Genomic DNA, 17,525 nt, shown 5'->3' with positions numbered 1-17,525 from the left:
GTGGGGGGAGCGCCGGCTGCGGCGGCCCGGGGGCCCTTCCTCGGCGCGGGGGCCGCGAGAAGCGCGTGACCGCCGCGGGCCGGCGCCCGCATTGTCCAAGCTCCATAGCAACTCGGGCGAGGCGCTCCCGGGAGTGTGCGGCGCGGGGCCCGCGCGCGGACGCGGGGGCGGCGGCATGCCGGAGCAGCGGCTCTCCGCCGGTAGGTGGGGCGGGACGGAAGATGTGGCCCGGCGTCCCGGCCCGACCGCGCTCCCGCCTCCGGTCTTACTCTCCCTGCCCTGGGGGCCCCGCTTCCAAACCTTCGAAAGACTTGCCCCTCTGCTCTCGCAGTGCATTTAATTACCAGTTTTACCTGCACAGGCCATCGTCACCTCTCCCCCTGCCCCTCCCCCTGCCATGGACATTGCCTCATTGGCGCTGTCTTATTTTAACTTGCTTAATTCTCCGTGTTGCATGGAGTGATGGAGGCCTCCATCTATGAAGGTTAACTCCTCGGTCACAGTGAATTACGGACCAAGCTGGATTCCAGAGGCCCTTCCTCCCCACTTCCACCTTGAATTCCAACTTAAAATTCATTCCATGTGCAGAGAATGAACAGAGGGCCAAAATTCTACTGAGCTTGCCCAATGTATAAAGCAGGGCTAGGAGCTGTCTCAAATTAATTTACTCAAAAAGGAAATCAGATTTGAGTGAGATAATGCAATATTTTATCTTGTTTCAGAGCCACCAACTATTACAGAAGCAGAATTTGTAAGTACAATTTAGAAGGCTACTATGTTTTCCTGTTGCGTTTTTAAAATAGCAAATCATAGATGTACAAAAAAGCTATGTATTTTCTCCTTTTTTGCCAAGCGAGTATATTAGAAGCTTTGCCTTGGTAACAATGGTGCTGAGTACAAGACCTTTTACAACCTTTAACAGGTATATTTTTAAAGAAGGGGCTTTTATGGTGAATGCTATTCACTATTAAAGTTCTTTTACATAAATGCCCTCACTTAATTTCTCTCAACTCTTTAATGATTCCATGAGAGGCAGGTTTTATCTCCATGGTTTCATTGTGATGTGGCTGTGCAGTTCCTGGTTGCAGTAAACGTTAGCGGGTGAAATTGATTGATAATAAGTGGTCAATTCTTTTAAAATGTAGAAGATGTTGTTTTCAGGTCAGACTTCTGGAGAGTTGAGTAAATAATAAGTACTTTGCCAAGTACATTATATACATTGTCATTTAGGCGAGTGCTATATATAGGGTGGGTTTTATTATAAGTCCTATTGTGTTAAGGAATTTGCTCAAGGTTAAACAGCTAGATAGGAGGTAGCAATGCCTAATTACTACTACCTTCTGAGTTTGATTTCAAGAGCTCTAACTACTTCCCTATGTTTCTTATGTCCTCTAGCACTTGTTTCTCTTGTTGACCAAATATCTTATTTGCTTTTGGCATTTTATTTAGCGAACATGAGTGCCTTTTATATTCACAGTGCAGTGCTAGATGCTGAGGATAAGTCTCCAAAAGTTCACTGTCTAGCTGGGGCTCTGAGGAGAGGGCTAAGGTGGTATCTGCTAGCACCTTCCACTTTCACCCTTCCCGAACTTTGGTCCACCATTGAGAGGGAGAGACCAGGATAGCGGCATATCAGCATATCAGCAACTCCTTCCATCTTCGTTTTGCCTTGCTATAACTGTGTAGTGGCAAATTTCTTTAAGCTCTTTCCTGAATTGTTCTTCATTCCAGCAGGAGGTCAGCACTTCTGAGCCAGCTAATCTTTCCCATAGAACTCCAGCATAAAGTCTCTGAAGAGCACTAGCAACATTTACACTTAACATTTGAGCAGTTTACTAACCTCTTCAGGTCTTTGCAGCTGTCTGGGAACTCATAACAGTTTGAAGCCTCTTTAGCCACTCCCCTTTCTCTTGGTTCCTTTGATACCAGTATCCCCCAGCTCTCCCATCTCTCATTTTTATGTCTCCCTTTCCGGGCTTCTCTTTTTCTTTGCCCATGAAATTGAACTTCTTCAGGATTCTGTTCTATAGGCTTTCTCTAGGGGAGCTCCTCTTCTCCTATAGTTTAAGCTACCCTCATTTCACATGGTTTCCAAATCTACACACCTCCAGTCTGGACACCACTTCTATATCAGAACTCTGTATCCCCTGGGTACCTTCCTCATATGGATGCCCCTGCATCACCTTAACAGTCTAAGCTGAACTTATCTCTTCCCGTTCTGTTTTTCTTCCTCTTTTTCATGTTTTGGTCAATAATGCCACCCAATCCAGAAACTTTCTTTCCTTTTCTGCACCTCCTGCCTGCAAGGTCCTTTCATTGCCAGATCTTTTCTCTATCCTTGCAGCTACTGTCTTATTTCAGGTCCTCATCCCTGGGCCTGGACTTTGGCAGTAGTCCTGATATCATGCCTCCAAAATTTCCTCTGCCAACTCCAATTTTTCTTTGTCTAAAGTATAAACCCCTGTGCATCAGCTATGCCGGATGAGATTGCTTTGCTCTGTCTGCCTTTAGATTTTCTTCGTGCATCAATCCAGCTTTCAGATTGCTGTTAACTTTAAAAAAAAATTACTATGTTACTCAATTGCTCAGGTATTTTATTAATCTTACTATTTATTGAATGCTGACTAGATGCTAGTATTTAAGCTCAAAACAACTCTGTTAGGTGGTTATTATCACCCACATTTCAAGTAGGTGTCACAGAGATTAACTAACTTGACCAGAGGCCATACATCTAGTAATGGGCAGAACCAGAATGTCACATGCCTCTCTTTGGTATTTAAGCTTTTCTATAACTTTCCAGCCTTTTTTATTTAACCTTACCTTCCAATACTTTCTATGTGATAAAGACAACGTTCATACTGTTTTTGGTTTATAAAGTACTTCCACATGCATTCTGCTTGAGCCAAATTGCCCTGTTTGCCTCCTTGCCTTTGCTGTCAAGTTTGTCTCAGTTGCCCTCCTCCATTTATTTCACAATCTTGCACATTCTTTAAGGCCCAGCTCATCTCCTCTATGAAACCTTTCCAACCTAAAATCATCCAGATTGCCTTTGAGCTCTGTGCAGCTTTCAGTTGAGATCAGTTTGTGACCAGATCCTCAAATTCATTGTCACCAAGAATTATCTGTATATTAAATAATTCACATCTATTTCCCTCTGTTTTTCAAACGTTTAAAAGTATTTTTTCTCTAATATTCTTAGAAAAAAAGTGTGTGGCAGAGATCTCTGGTTCCCCCAAATCCAGTCTACCCTTTCCATAATAACATACAAGACATATTGCTCTTCAGAATCAAGACTACATTTTCTAGCCTCCCTTGCAGCTAAATGTGGTCATGTAACCAAATTCAGACCAATGGAATGTAAGCAGGAGTGTCATCATGTTCTACTTCTGGAAAGCTAATGTTTACAGTGATTAAATAACTGACCCTTATGTCACATAGCTAGTAACTGGTCAAGCCATAATTAGAACCTCAGTCGTTCTGACTCTTAACATTTATAAAAGTGTACATGGAGAGAGTATCCCCTTGTTTTGCTTTCCTGCTGGTTGGAGTGAGGATGTGATGCTGGAGCTAAAGCAGCAGTCATCTTGGATCATGAGGTGGAAGTGGCATCTTGAGGATGGTGGAATTACAAGATCAAAGGGGCTCCCGATATTTGGGAAACCGCAGTGTCAGTCCTGAACTGCTTATGGTTTCACAAGAGAAAGAAAGTACCATTTTATTTAAATAGTGTTATTTTGGTTTCCCATCATTGGCAGCATTCATATACTGATATAAAATTCCTATATTCATAGGAATTTTTTTTTCATTGTATTTTCTCAATCAATGAATCTAAAAAGTACAATCCTGCTGCATCCAGCGCGGCTAGTCGAACGGGCCGGAGTGGAGGCAACGGAGGATTAAGAAAGACAGACGAAGAAATACTTGAAAATGGGGGCTAGGTGGACAGCTGTCTCCTGACGGGAGAACAGTGACCCAGTCTAGCAGCCGTGCTTTACTTATATAGTCTTGCTTATGCAGGGGCAGGAAAGGGGAGGAGATAGCCTTGGGGAGGGAACTTTCCGTGCGTCAGCTGCAGATTGTTAGCAACCAATGCATCGGACTCAAGATGTTTAGTACCCAATGTACCACCTGCGGGTGCTGGAAACCTCCTCCGTATGCTGAGGTGCTGCGCCAGCCTTGCTAAGGACGCAGCCAGAGAGTGTGCCTTGCACCAGCCTCTCCTTTACAGCTCTGGATGGGTCTCTTGGTCCCCGGCACAATCCTATTGTAGACACCTGCATTTTAACCATTACATGGAATCTTCATTCTCAAAGAAGAGAATAACTCATTTAGAATAAGTCATTGTTGTCAGGGACACATTTCCTTGTATATATTTCAACTTTTTATGTATAAATTTTGCAATTTCTTGACAAAATTGTGAATTCCCATAGGGCTGGTACTATGTCTCAGTACATCTTAATATTTTCTATAATGTGTAGCACAATGCCCAGAATATGCATTAGATGATTAATGAATTTTGGTTGATGGATATTTTAATATATAATAATTAGTATCATTTGTTTCACTTTTATATTTTGCAACGTTTCATTTGATATATGTTCTGTATTTCTTAAGTACCTATCTCCTGACATTTTTCTACTTTAGTGTCTTTATCACTTTGTATTTGATTGGTTTTTGATAGTTCTCTTAGGGAAAATATATACAAAAACTTAATATATTCAGTTCTCTTATTAGTTTCTTTGGGGGTATATAATTATATAAGCAACATATGAATACATTTTTGTAAATAATTCAAATAATAAAAGTTATAAAGTGAATGCTTCTCTTCATTACTTACCTCAATCACAGCCTCTTTCATTTTCATATTCCATAAAAATTGAAATATAAATCTATCACAGCAAGAATAGTAGAGTTCAGACTCCTTAATGTAGTGTGCCACGACAGCACAACTGAAGACACTCACAAAAGAGGACTTCCATAACTGCTTCAGAAAGTGGCAAGAATGATGGGATACGTGTGTTCAAAGACGGGGAGTATTTTGAGGGGGATTAATGGCAATGTATCTTGTTTTTTTTGGTTTTTTTTTTTAGCTGAGCCATGCTGCCACCTGTTGGCAGCTCAGCAGCAGCTCAGCTCGGGCTGTGAATCGACCACTGTTGCTCAGAGCTCACACTCTTGAGTGACCTCTTAACCAACTGAGCCACTTGGCCGGCCCAATGTGTCTTTTACTGTAATAGAATTTTTAAATTTAAACATTCACCATATTTTTTTATACCTCATAAATACCCCAGAATTTTATCATGAAAAAATTAAAAATATAAGAAAGTTAAGAGAATAGTATAGTGAACACCTATAAGCCCAGCACTAAATTTTACAATTAACCTTTTGCTGCATTTCCTTGTTCATGTTTCTGTCCCTCTGTCAATCACGCCAACCATCCAATCTATTTTATTTTTTGTTTCAAAGTAAGCTGCACACATTGATATGCACATCACCCCTAAACATTTCCGCATAAATATTATAAACTAGCATTTAAAATTAGCTTATGGTTCTTTGTTGATGTGAAATTTATGCAATGAAATGGAAAAAAATTTAAGACTACCATTTGATGAATTTTGACAAATAACACCAGTGTACCTAAACTTCCATCAGTATATAGAACATTTGCTTAATTTTAGAAAGTTCCTTCAACTCGTCCCAATTGATTCTTACCCCATTTCCCAAAGACAGCTACTTTCTTATTTTTCACCATAGATTAGTAACACAGATTATAGATTTTGCTTCATATAAATGGAATCATACACTTGGTTTTCTTTTGTGTAAGATTTCTTTTGCTCAGGATAATATTTTTGAGATTCATCTATGTTGTTGCATGATTCTGGTATGTATATAACTTTTTTTAAGATTTTTTTGGGAAATTGAGGGAGGGGAACAGCGCTGGGGGCTTGGGGGAAGGGGAACAGACAAGTTGCTGTCCTTTTGTTCTTCAGTCTAGTTGTGGAGAATGTTGCTTCACTGCCCATGTTGGTATTATCATTGCGCTCTTTCCGGGTGAGGCAGATCGGTCGCCGGCCTCTGGACGGCTGCTCATGGTGGCTCTTGACAGCTCACACCGGCTGCCAGCCACTCATGCTGGCTGCTGGCCACTCATGGTAGCTTATGGCAGCCCACTGCAGCAGGGGCTGCAGCCTGTGCCGTTGCCAGCGACTCACGGCAGCCCAGCTCCAGGTTGAGCTGTTGTTCACCATCTTAGCTGTAGAGGGTAGTGTCACTGGCCCTCATGTGGGATCCGAACCAGGACTCTGCTGCTCAGAGCTGGCGTCCCAAGCCAGCTCTTAACCAACGTGTCACTCGGCTGGTCCCTGTACATAACTTTTTTTATTGTAGTAAAATATACCTAAAATTAAGTCTACACTTTTAACCATTTTAAAATGTACAATGCAGTGGCATCAGGCATACTCACATTGTTCTGCAACCATCACCATTATCCTTCTCCAGAACTTTTTCATTATTCCAAGCTGAAACCCCCAGCCTCTGGTAACCATTATTCTACTTTCTGTCTTTATGGATTTAACTATCCTAGGTATCTCATTTAAGTGGAATCTTGCAATATTTGTCCTTTTGTGTCAGACTTATTACATTTAGCATAACATTTTCAAGGATCGCCCATATTGTTATGTGTAACAGAATTTCATTCCTTTTTAAGACAGAATAATATTCCATTGCATGTATGTACCATATTTTGATTATACTTCATATGTCAAAGGACAGTTGGATTGTTTCTATCTTTTGGCTTTTGTGAATAATGCTTCTATGAACAAGATGTGCAAATATCTGTTTGAGTCCCTATTTTTAGTTCTTTTGGGTATGTACTCAGAAATAGAATTGCTGAATCATGTGGTAATTATTTATTTATTTATTTATTTATTTATTTTTTATTGGGGAATTGGGGGGATGGGAACAGTGCTGAGGAATTGGGGAAAGGGGAACAGACAAGTTGCTGTCGTTTTGTTCTTCAATCTAGTTGTGGAGGATGTTGCTTCACTGGCCCAAGTTGGCACCATCATTGCGCTCTTCTCTGACGAGGCAGATCAGTCGCCGGCTTCTGGACGGCCGCTCACTGCGGCTGCTGGCCACTCACGCTGGCTGCTGGCTACAGACGGTAGCCCATGGCAACCCACTGCCACAGGGACTGCAGCCCACGCCGTCGCCGGCGACTCATGGCAGCCCAGCTCCAGGTTGAGCTGTTGTTCAGCATCTTAGCTGTGGAGGGCAGTGTCACTGGCCCTCATATGTGGGATCCGAACCGGGGCCCTCTGGCATCCCAAGCGAGTTCTTAACCATCGCGCCACTCGGCCGGCCCTATATATTTATTTTTTTTTTAAAAAGAGTTTATTGGGGAATTGGGAAATGGAACAGTGTTGGGCAATTGGGGAAAGGGAACATTGTGTTTTTCCAGGATCCATCCATCATCTCCAAGTCAAGTTGTTGTCCTTCAATCTTAGTTGTGGAGGGTGCAAACTCAGCTCCAAGTCCAGTTGCCACTTTCAATCTAGTTGCAGGAGTGAAGGGGGTGGAGCCCGCCATCCCATGTGGGAGTCAAACCGGCAACCTTGTTGTTAAGAGCACACACTCTCATGAGCTGAGCCATCCGGCTGCCCATTGGCAGCTCAGTGGCAGCTCAGCTCAGGTGCAGCTCACTGGCCCCTGTGGGAATTGAACTGGTGACCCTGTTGCTCAGAGCTTGAGCTCTTAACCAACTGCACCACCCGGTTGGCCCATATTTAATATTTTGAGGATCTGTGTTCCACACTGGTTACACCATTTTACATTCCTACTAGCAATGTACAAGGTGTCCGATTTCTCCACGTGCTTACCAGCACTTGCTATTTGCCATTCTAGTAGGTGTGAAGTAATAACCCATTGTGGTTTTGATTTGCATTTTTCTTGTTGCTAGTGATGCTGCTTATTGATTATTTGTATATCTTTTTTGAAGAAAGTGTCCTTAAAGAAGAAGTGATATATATACATAATGGAATACTGCTCTGCCATAAGAAAAGATAAAATACTGCCATTTGCGACAACATAGATGGAACTTGAGATTATTATGCTAAGCTAAATAAGTCAGACAGAAAAAGTTGAGAACCTTATGACTTCACTCATATGTGGGATATAAAACTGAAAGCAACAAAGGAACAAGACAGACAAAGAAACAAAAACTCATAGACAACAGTTTAGTGGTTACCAGAGAGTAAGGGGGTGGGGAAATGCTAGAAGAGGGTAAAGGGGGTCAAATATATGGTGATAGAAGGAGAAAGACTGGGTGGTGAGCACATAAGTGATATATAGATGATGTATTATAGAAACACACACTTGAAATGTAATTTTACTAATCATTGTCACCCCAATAAATTTAATTAAAAAAAAGAGAAATGTCTATTTAAGTCCTTTGCCCATTTAAAGACTTTCTAGGGGCTGACCTAGTGGCACGTTGGTTAAGACCTGGTTTGGGATGCCAGCTCTGAGCAGCAGGGCCCCGGTTCGGATCCCACATGAGGGCCAGTGACACTGCCCTCTACAGCTAAGATGGTGAACAGCAGCGCAACCTGGAGTTGGGCTGCCGTGAGTCACTGGTGATGGCGTAGGGCTACAGCCCCTGCTGCAGTGGGCTGCCGTAAGCTACTGTGAGTGGCCGGTAGCCAGCGCAAGTGGCCGGCAGCCGGTGTGAGCTGCCAAGAGCAGCCATGAGCGGCTGTCCAGAGGCCGGTGACCAATCTGTCTCACCTGGGAAGAACGCAATAATACCAACATGGGCCAGTGGAGCGACATCCTCCATAACTAGACTGAAGAACAAAAGGACAGCAACTTGTCTGTTCCCCTTCCCCTGATTCCCCAGTGCTGTTCCCCTCCCTCAATTCCCCAATAAAATCGTTAAAAAAAAACAACTAATTTTTTTTTTCTGAGTTCTTGGAGTCTTTATATATTCTGGATGTTAACCCTTATAAGTGATTTGCAAATTTTTTCTCACACCCTGTAGGTTGTCTTTTCACTTTTTTTTTTCAAAGATTTTATTGGGGAATTGGGGGAAGGGAACAGCGTTGGGGACTCAGGGAAGGGGAACAGACAAGTTGCTGTCCTTTTGTTCTTCAGTCTAGTTGTGGAGAACGTTGCTTCACTGGCCCATGTTGGTATTGTGATCATTGCGCTAGTAAGTTTTGGAATCAAGTTATGTGAGTTTTTCAACTTTGTTCTTTTTCAAGATTGTTTTGGCTATTCAAGGTCCCTTGAGACTCCATATGAATTTTAGGCTGTTTTTTTTTCTATTTCTGCAAAAAATATAATGTCATTGGAATTTTGATGCAGATTGTATTAAATCTGTAAATTGCTTTGGATGGTGTTGTCGTCTTAACAATATTGTTTTTCAGTCCATGAAGATGGTATATCTATTTACTGATGTCTTCTCTAATTTCTTTCAGCAATGTTCTATAGTTTTCAGTATACAAGTCTTTGCCTATTTGGTTAAGTAATTCTTTTTTATTCTATTGTAAATGAAGTTATTTTCTTAATTTCCTTTTTGGATGCACATAACTTTTTTTAGTAAGAAATTAAAAACTGATGTTTATTATTGTTGATAATTTATTATTTTATTTTTTATTCCATGAACACGTTCTAAATGAAATGAAAAACTCTCCTAGTCTTGTAGTTATCTGTATGCTTGGCTCTTCTATCTCTACAGATACTGTAAGTTCACAGGAAAAGAAGTGTAAGATCTATCGGATGGTCCCTGGAAAGTCATTGCTGTTTGCTTTTATGTGCTGCTGTAATAGAAGGAAACTAAACCATTCATGAGACAAGGACTTTTATTATTATTGGTAATATTTTAAATCTACACATGGTTGTTGTGATTTCTGCAGTTACATTCTTAGAGCATACATAAATATATAACTTTTAGATATCAGATTTTATGCTTGAAGTGACTATATGCAATTCCTAATCAAGATATTTTTTAATGGCTGTCTTTAAAAATCCTTGAATAGTCTCTGCTGGTAAGAAACTGTATCACTCAATAGGTATTAACATTTTTTAGACTATTTTTTATAACCACTTAACCTCCTAGGATTTAAAATTAAAATTTAACACTTTTTTAAAAATAACAAATGTGATGTTAAAATTAGGATAAGCAAATAGATTTAGAAATCAATAAAATATTTCATATGAAATATTTCAAGATATTGGTGAAACTCTTATTGCAGTATACACATACATTTTTCTATCAATGACCTTGTAACTTAGCTTGGATACTACGACAAAGATCCATCAGTTGCCAGCAGAAAGAAGTATCTGCTACATATGAAGGCAGATTTGGGGCCATCATCTGTAGACTTCTAGGATCTCCCATCCCCCTTTCCTCCAAGCTGTCAGCACCTTCAGTTGTGCCCTGTCTTCTTGGACATCTCTAATGGAAACTACTCCAGCACTTTTATGGGGCAGTGGTATGCCTTGTAGCTAGCCAATAAACCCACATGCAAAGGCTTGAGCAACTCCCTGGCTATGCTCAGTGTCTACAAAAGAGCAGTGGGTGTGGGATGTGGCTCATAAATCTCTGTGTCTGGGGGAGGGTTTTGGATCTGGGGAGTCCCAAACAAGATTGCTCACAACCAGAGATCACTATCCTGGGGGCTCCAGCCATCTGTGCTGTGCCTCGTTGTCTTGATGGCTGATGAAATTCACTTTCACTTGACCCATTGAATTCCATTGTCTGCACACCTCTATGTGTCATTGTACACCTGGTGGGAAGCTCTGATCTATTGATTGGCTTGTTTTAGAAAGGAGAAAAGAAAGAATTTTTATGTATTTTAGGAAGAGGAAGCAAAAATCAATATAATATTGGAAATTTGGTCTATTCTATCCCCTGATCGATGATAGCATTCCCAATCTAAAGTGTGACAGTTTAGGATACCACATTGGAAATTAGATGAATGGCTTTGGTTTAATGTGTGAATGGATTGAAAGGAAGTTGGAAACTTGGATTGTTTTTCTACTTCTGCCGTTAGATAACTGTAACCACCTTTACTGTGCTTTGCTTTCATAGAGTTTGAAGTTATTTAAAATGCATTTCAAATGCCATTTTCCCATTTGAGTGTCTTCTGATTCCTCCTACCAGATAATATCTTTTTCTTTTTTGGGAGAAAATGGTTTATATTGTAATTTTCTTATGGCACCTATTATATTTTTTCTTGAACTATGACTTTTGTCTGTATTTATCTTATTTCCTCTTCCTTGTTTATGAGGTCTTTTTTGCATATCCTCTTTAACAGTTGTGAAGTAATTGTAGTTTATCTGATTTGATGGTGCAGTAAAATAATTTTTTAAGCAAAACAATTTTTACCTACCATAATTAGCAAATACCTATAAACTATTTTGCTTAACCCTCTTTCAGGAATAAATTTGAGAAGTTTGGACTAAAAACGGAAAAGCTGACTTCACTTTCACAGATGGCACACCTGTAAAACATGAAAAAACAGGTTTAAAGAAAGTATTCAACTCTGAAAAAATGTTTCTACCTTCCATTGCATCATTCAGCAGAGAATCTGGGTTGCAAATTTTGTAGTCAGGTTCATGGAATGATGTAATGGAGGAATTGATTGTAACTCAATTTTTTTCTTGATTGTACCATTAACCATCACCAGTTTATTGGTTATTTCGAAGATCTTAAACCCAAACATGGAGACTTAGTTCATTTTAATACAACCGTGTGACTGGATTGTGGAAACTTGTTGAGAGTTACTGAGCTGCTTCTTCAGATCATGGGCTTTAAAATTTTTACTTTTCAATTGAAGAGTTTTGCAACTAAAGAGTTCATTGGATCCTCATTGCTTCACAAGACTTTGTTAGTGATGTGACATGATATCTGAACAGATTGAACTAGGGAGAAATGTCAATGGGAAAATATGTTCATTTTTTAGAGAAATGAAGGCCATTAAAATGTGATGAGAGGATTGAGCAGATGGCACTTGCAGACTACACTTATTTCCACTGTGGACCTTTACTGATACAAGTGGAAGTGCTAATGTTGAATATTAGTAGAAATTAAGATACAGTTTCAGAAAACAAATACAGATTTTGGTGTATTTGAATAATACTTTTAAGTTTCCATGGTTGTAAGTGCAAACCTGAGGATGTGAATGAATGCCAAGGAAATGCTCAATGAGTGTGGTTTGGTTTTAGGAGGACCTGCGGAAGCTGAAAGCAAATTGCTCTCCAAGGAGTTAGGGCAGTGCTTCTTTTTTTAAAAGATTTTATTGGGGAATTGGGGGAGGGGAACAGTGTTGGGGAATTGGGGAAGGGGAACAGACAAGTTGCTGTCCTTTTTATTCTTCAGTCTAGTTGTGGAGGACATCGCTTCACTGGCATGTTGGTATTATCATTGCTCTCTTCCCGGGTGAGGCAGATTGGTCGCCGTATATTAGACAGCCACTAACAGTGGCTCTTGGCAGCTCAGGTTGGCTGCCAGCTGCTCACAGTAGCTTATGGGAGCCTGCTGCAGCTCCACTGCAGCCTACGCCGTCGCCGGCAACTCATGGCAGCCCAGCTCCAGGTTGAGCTGTTGCTCACCATCTTAGCTGTAGAGGGCACAGCGTCATTGACCCTCATGTGGGATTAGAACCAAGGCCCTGCTGCTCAGAGCTGGTGTCCCAAGCCAACTCTTAACCAACGCGCCACTCGCCGGCCCAAGGGCAGTTCTTGATTAGGGCCTGTGGACTGGTGCCACCAGGAGCTCTTATCAGTCCATATTGAGTTGAGTTCAGAAATCAAGAGGAAACATTTAAAAACTTCATGGTAATTTGACATAGTATGTTTACATCTATTGAATTTAATAATAAAAAATTGGGCTTGTATTATGTATATGTTTTATTTCATTTTCTAGTAATTCATTCTTATTGTATTTTACAAAAGTTATCTGAAATGGATTAGGGACAAAACAGGTGCTTCATCACAGGTAGTTTGGAACACGTTGAGTTAGAGTCTTTTAGAAGTGTGAGGCATCTGGAAATGAATATATGAATTTGAGAATTATCTAGAAATTTCTGGCAATGTGGCTTACCAAATTCTAGGCAATATTTAGGTCTACCTTACTCTCTGAAATATATGTTCTGTTTTATAGCTTAAAATTAAAAATAAAATGCCTACTGTAGCAAAACTAACAAGGGACTGTACTCCACTACTGTTACTCATTTAAAATACCCTTCCCATCTTTGGACTTTTGGTCATGAGCCCAGTAGTGCAAAATTTGGCCACCTTTTTTGTAGTGCAATGCCTTCTACTGCAAAGATCGTAAAAATATTTACTGAATTCAACAAATTTCTCTGAAGAGTTAACAGAAACTAGGTGGTTCACTAAGTAAAATCCAGAAAATAAAAATAACTTTGAAAGGTAAAATTTGAAAGATTGTTTGCTTTATAGCTGTCAAAATGTTATCTACCTTGTTCTGTTTTATTAGACTATGCCTATCAGAACTTTGAGAGTATATTACTAAGGTGCCACTAAAAAGGCGGTAGATTTATGAGATCCTAAGTTTGTTGTTGTTGTTATTTTAATCAGTTCAGATTTTTAGTAAGTTCCTTGATATAAATCCTTTAAGTGATTGTTTGTAACTCTATCCCGATTTTGCAATTACTTAAAAAGTTACCCTGAAAATCTACAGAGGGTGCCAAAAAAATGTATACGCATTTTTAAGAAAGGAAAAAACAGTATTAAAATTATGCTGATAGTAAGTAACCACTTTGAGCACCTCTTGTAATTGCAGAAGTCAAACGTGGCTTCTATTAATCTTTTGTTATTAGTATATATTGAATATTACAATTTTAATACAGCTTTTTCCTTTCTTAAATGTGTGTATATATTTTTTGGCACCCTCTGTATTTTCCAAAGTAGGTGTTAATATACTATAGTATCTTCCTTATATTTCCGCACTATACTTCAACACATTTTAAAATATTGGCCAGTATAAAAAGAAAATAATCAGCCATATGGAAATAATAGCATTGTGTCATATTGTCAACTTTCATGTTAGATTTGGGAAATTGAAATATAATTATGAATAACAAAATAAACACATGTACTATGTAACAGAGTATGCCATGTTGTGCTTTTGACACAATGGAAACAATTACTAATAAAATAAGGTGTTTTATTTGGAAGAGAGAATTTGCTCTTGGCAGTGGCTTTCCAATTTTGCCAACTTTAAAAGTGACTATGTTGGGAAATGAAATAGTTACGGAAAAATGTATACAATCTTTATGCTTAGAACACATACATTGTCAAAGTTTCTTCATGCAGACGTTAAGCAGGACCCAGATTACTAAAACTGTATTTCTTTCTGAGGGGGAAGCAGTAGAATATTTTCTTTATTTAGCTTATCACTTCCATTAGGCAATTTAAGAAATTTACATTCTGAATTTCATTTTAACCCTAAACACTGGTTTTATCTTTATTGACTCTGCCTTTATTTTTATGAAATACATATTTTAATAAGTCTGTGGGAAATTTATGTGTAGTATTTTGTATCTGTTGATGTTTCATTTAAGTGTGCCATATTTTTTACATGTTCTGGTTTTTTTAGCTAAGTACAGTAGCGAGCTCTTTGAAAAGTATGAAAGAAAATGTTCCATTCTATTTTCATATGTCTTCCTTCCAGAGATTGTAGAACTGTGTTCTACTTTCAGTGAGGATTCACTGCTGACTGACTGAAAAAGATGTGAATATTTATATATAATCTATTGCTAGCAGAATTAGAGGGTAATATTGACATGTTTTAAAAAAAACTTAGTATAAACATAATATTGCGTTTTTATGTTTTTGCAGGAAGATTCTTTGGCAACAGATAATTTCCTTGTGGATTACTTTAATGAATTCCTAAGCCTTCCAGTGAGTATATTATTATGTTCTATTGAATATATTAGCAAAGCAAAATATTGTAATCACTGATTATCTTGTGAGACAAATTTATCAGGGATAATATTTTTTAAATAAAAAAACACTTGGATAAAGTTTGTATCTTTTTATGGAGTTAATCATTTGGATTTGAATTATATTTAGGAATTATTTTTATTGAAGAAAGCTGGAATTTTTCTAACCATCAAAAGCGTTCTGTACAAAACCTGATACAGTTATATTTGGCACTGTTTTAGGCTTTGAACAGAGGTTGCTAGGGACAGAATATCAAAAAATTTAAGAAACTGAACTTCTTGTTTCAAAGCAATTATTGTTATCCTCTTGAATAGATATTAAAGTGAAATTTGTGTTTAAGACAATTGGAGTTTTATATCATTAGTAAATAAGACATAGGTGGATGCCAAATAACAGATTTTCAGTCTTAGACAGCAGTGATTAATAGAGTAAGCTTAAAGGACTTGGGGAAAATAAAATGGGGGTGCATGAAAACTCATAGTTTATGTAAATAATCAGAAATGCCAGGTAAAAGAAAGTTAATAAAATGTTTTTTAATTGTTGTTATTAAAACATGACAACGTTTTTCATTAAAATATTTACCAGGCAAAATTTGGAAAATAAAAGTCACAAGTAATTTTAAAGGTAGTGGACCATAAAATGTGAAATTGCTTAAAGCCTAACCACTGAAAATGTCTTTTGAAGGGAAAAAACTAGATGTACTTTCTTACCTAGATTAGTTTTTCTATAGATATGTAAATCTTTGCATGCATGTTTGACTTGTGAATTTTTTTTTTCCCAGAAGAATTTGTTCTCTCACCTCCATTTGGCATAGCTAGGTCTCTGGAACCATTATGAGGGTTAGGTTGAGACACCAAACCACCCTATCCCTTTTCAGCAACAGGCCTGAGTGACTTTACAGGATACTTTGGAGGTTCTTATTTGGCTTGATTCTTCAACTTTCATTATCCAATTGTGTATTACAAAAAACTCAGCCATGTCACAAAATGGTCAGAATTTTGCTCTTCCAGATTATGTAGTCTTTCCTCTAGGCTCTGCATTCTCTACTCTGCCTCCAAAAAAATGTATATTTTCTGTGAAATTTTAAAAAGAAAAATCTCTATATTGGGTCTGATTTCAGTTTCTCAAGATTTACATTTCATTGTCTCAAAATGTATGATTATCTTTACTTTCACTTGCTTCAGAAAATAAATTCCCCTGCCTAACTTTCTTTTTCTTTTTTAAATCTACTTTAAATTATAGGAGTAATATAACAATGGTATAGAACATTTACCTAAAACGTGAGAAAAATTCAGCCATAGTCTTGCCATTCAATTAGAATAGGCATTACTGTTTTTGTATGTTTTCTTTCAGGCTTTAGGTGAATGACAGAAGGGTGATTTCTGTTGAGCTCTGTCTATGCAATCATGTTTTTCCTTCCACCCCGGCAGACACCTGCAGTTTGACCACTTTGTGTGTCCCACACACTTCACCTGTGCTGCTTCTCTCCTTTTTTCTGTCTTCTGATCCTTCTGCTCTCTCCCTCTCTCCCTTCCTCCCCCCTCCCTTCCTCCTTTCCTTTTCTCTCCCTCCCTCCCCCCTCTTCTCTCTCCCTCTCTCTCTTTCTCTCTCGCCCACTCCTTTGCATCCACATTTAGTACCACAGAGTCTACCTATAACACTGCCCATGCTTCACGTCACAAGATAGGTCAAGAGGAAATGTCACAGGTTTCCAAAAAGAACTTGGGGACAGGGAGTAGAAGGAATGATAGATTCTAAACCAAGTTCCTGGCAAGATTCTAGAACAGATTAGTAATGTTTGGTTTATGTGCACTTAGCTAAGAATTACAAGCCAGCATGGGTTTACTGAGAATAAGTATGCCAAACTAATTTCTCGTATAGTTATGGACTGGTATTTTAGAGAACCATAAATGTAATGTATTATTATTTCAACTAATAATAATAATAATAATAGTAAATTGAATCATGTTACTTCCTGTTCAAAACTCTGTTTAGTGTCTTCTCATTACACTAAGAATGAAATCCAAAATCCTATGTGATCTGGCTCTTGCCATTTGTTGATCTTTATTTCCTACTCCTCTTCCCCTTGTTAATTCTTTTCCATCCTAACTGGCCTTCTTCATGTTTCTTAAACAGAATATGCCCAGTGTATTCAAGGACCTTTCAACCTGGAATACTCTTCCCTGAGATATCTGTATCACTTTCTCCCTGATTTAAATCCCTTCTGTTCACAAAGCCTTCCCTCCCAATCCTATCTAAAGCAACACACCCAGCACATGCTCCGCTTATGCTGCTTTTCTGGGTCTCCAAATCCCTTATTATTGTCTATGAAATTAGTTTTCAAATATTTAAATGGACTCACTATCCATAGCCAGTAGGGGTTGACTCTTTTTTTTTTTTTAAGATTTTTTATTGGGGAATTGGGGGGATGGGAACAGTGCTGGGGAATTGGGAGAAAGGGAACAGACAAGTTGCTGTCGTTTTTTTTTTTTTGGTTCTTCAGTCTAGTTGTGGAAGACGTTGCCCCACTGGCCCAAGTTGGCACCATCATTGCA

At 38.8% G+C, this 17,525-nt stretch overlaps 1 protein-coding gene across 2 annotated transcripts in view; it reads left to right on the top strand.

The window, feature by feature from the left end:
* The first annotated feature begins 33 nt into the window (after positions 1 to 33).
* The window catches only part of RGS22 (regulator of G protein signaling 22), a 177,056-nt gene continuing 159,564 nt past the window's right edge, over positions 34 to 17,525 (top strand). The window contains exons 1-3 of one of the 2 annotated variants that reach the window (XM_019642522.1): positions 34 to 200; positions 723 to 751; positions 14,866 to 14,928. In XM_019642522.1, coding sequence (XP_019498067.1) covers positions 176 to 200; positions 723 to 751; positions 14,866 to 14,928 — 117 coding nt within the window. In that variant the 5' untranslated portion in view covers positions 34 to 175. Of the gene's footprint in view, positions 201 to 721; positions 752 to 9,736; positions 9,873 to 14,865; positions 14,929 to 17,525 lie in introns of those variants that run through there. The other variant, XM_019642521.1, reaches the window with a different exon arrangement.

The sequence above is a fragment of the Hipposideros armiger genome, unplaced genomic scaffold (assembly GCF_001890085.2).
Source record: "Hipposideros armiger isolate ML-2016 unplaced genomic scaffold, ASM189008v1 scaffold_70, whole genome shotgun sequence".
Classification (NCBI taxonomy): domain Eukaryota; kingdom Metazoa; phylum Chordata; class Mammalia; order Chiroptera; family Hipposideridae; genus Hipposideros; species Hipposideros armiger.
This window is presented reverse-complemented; position numbering and strand designations above follow the sequence as displayed.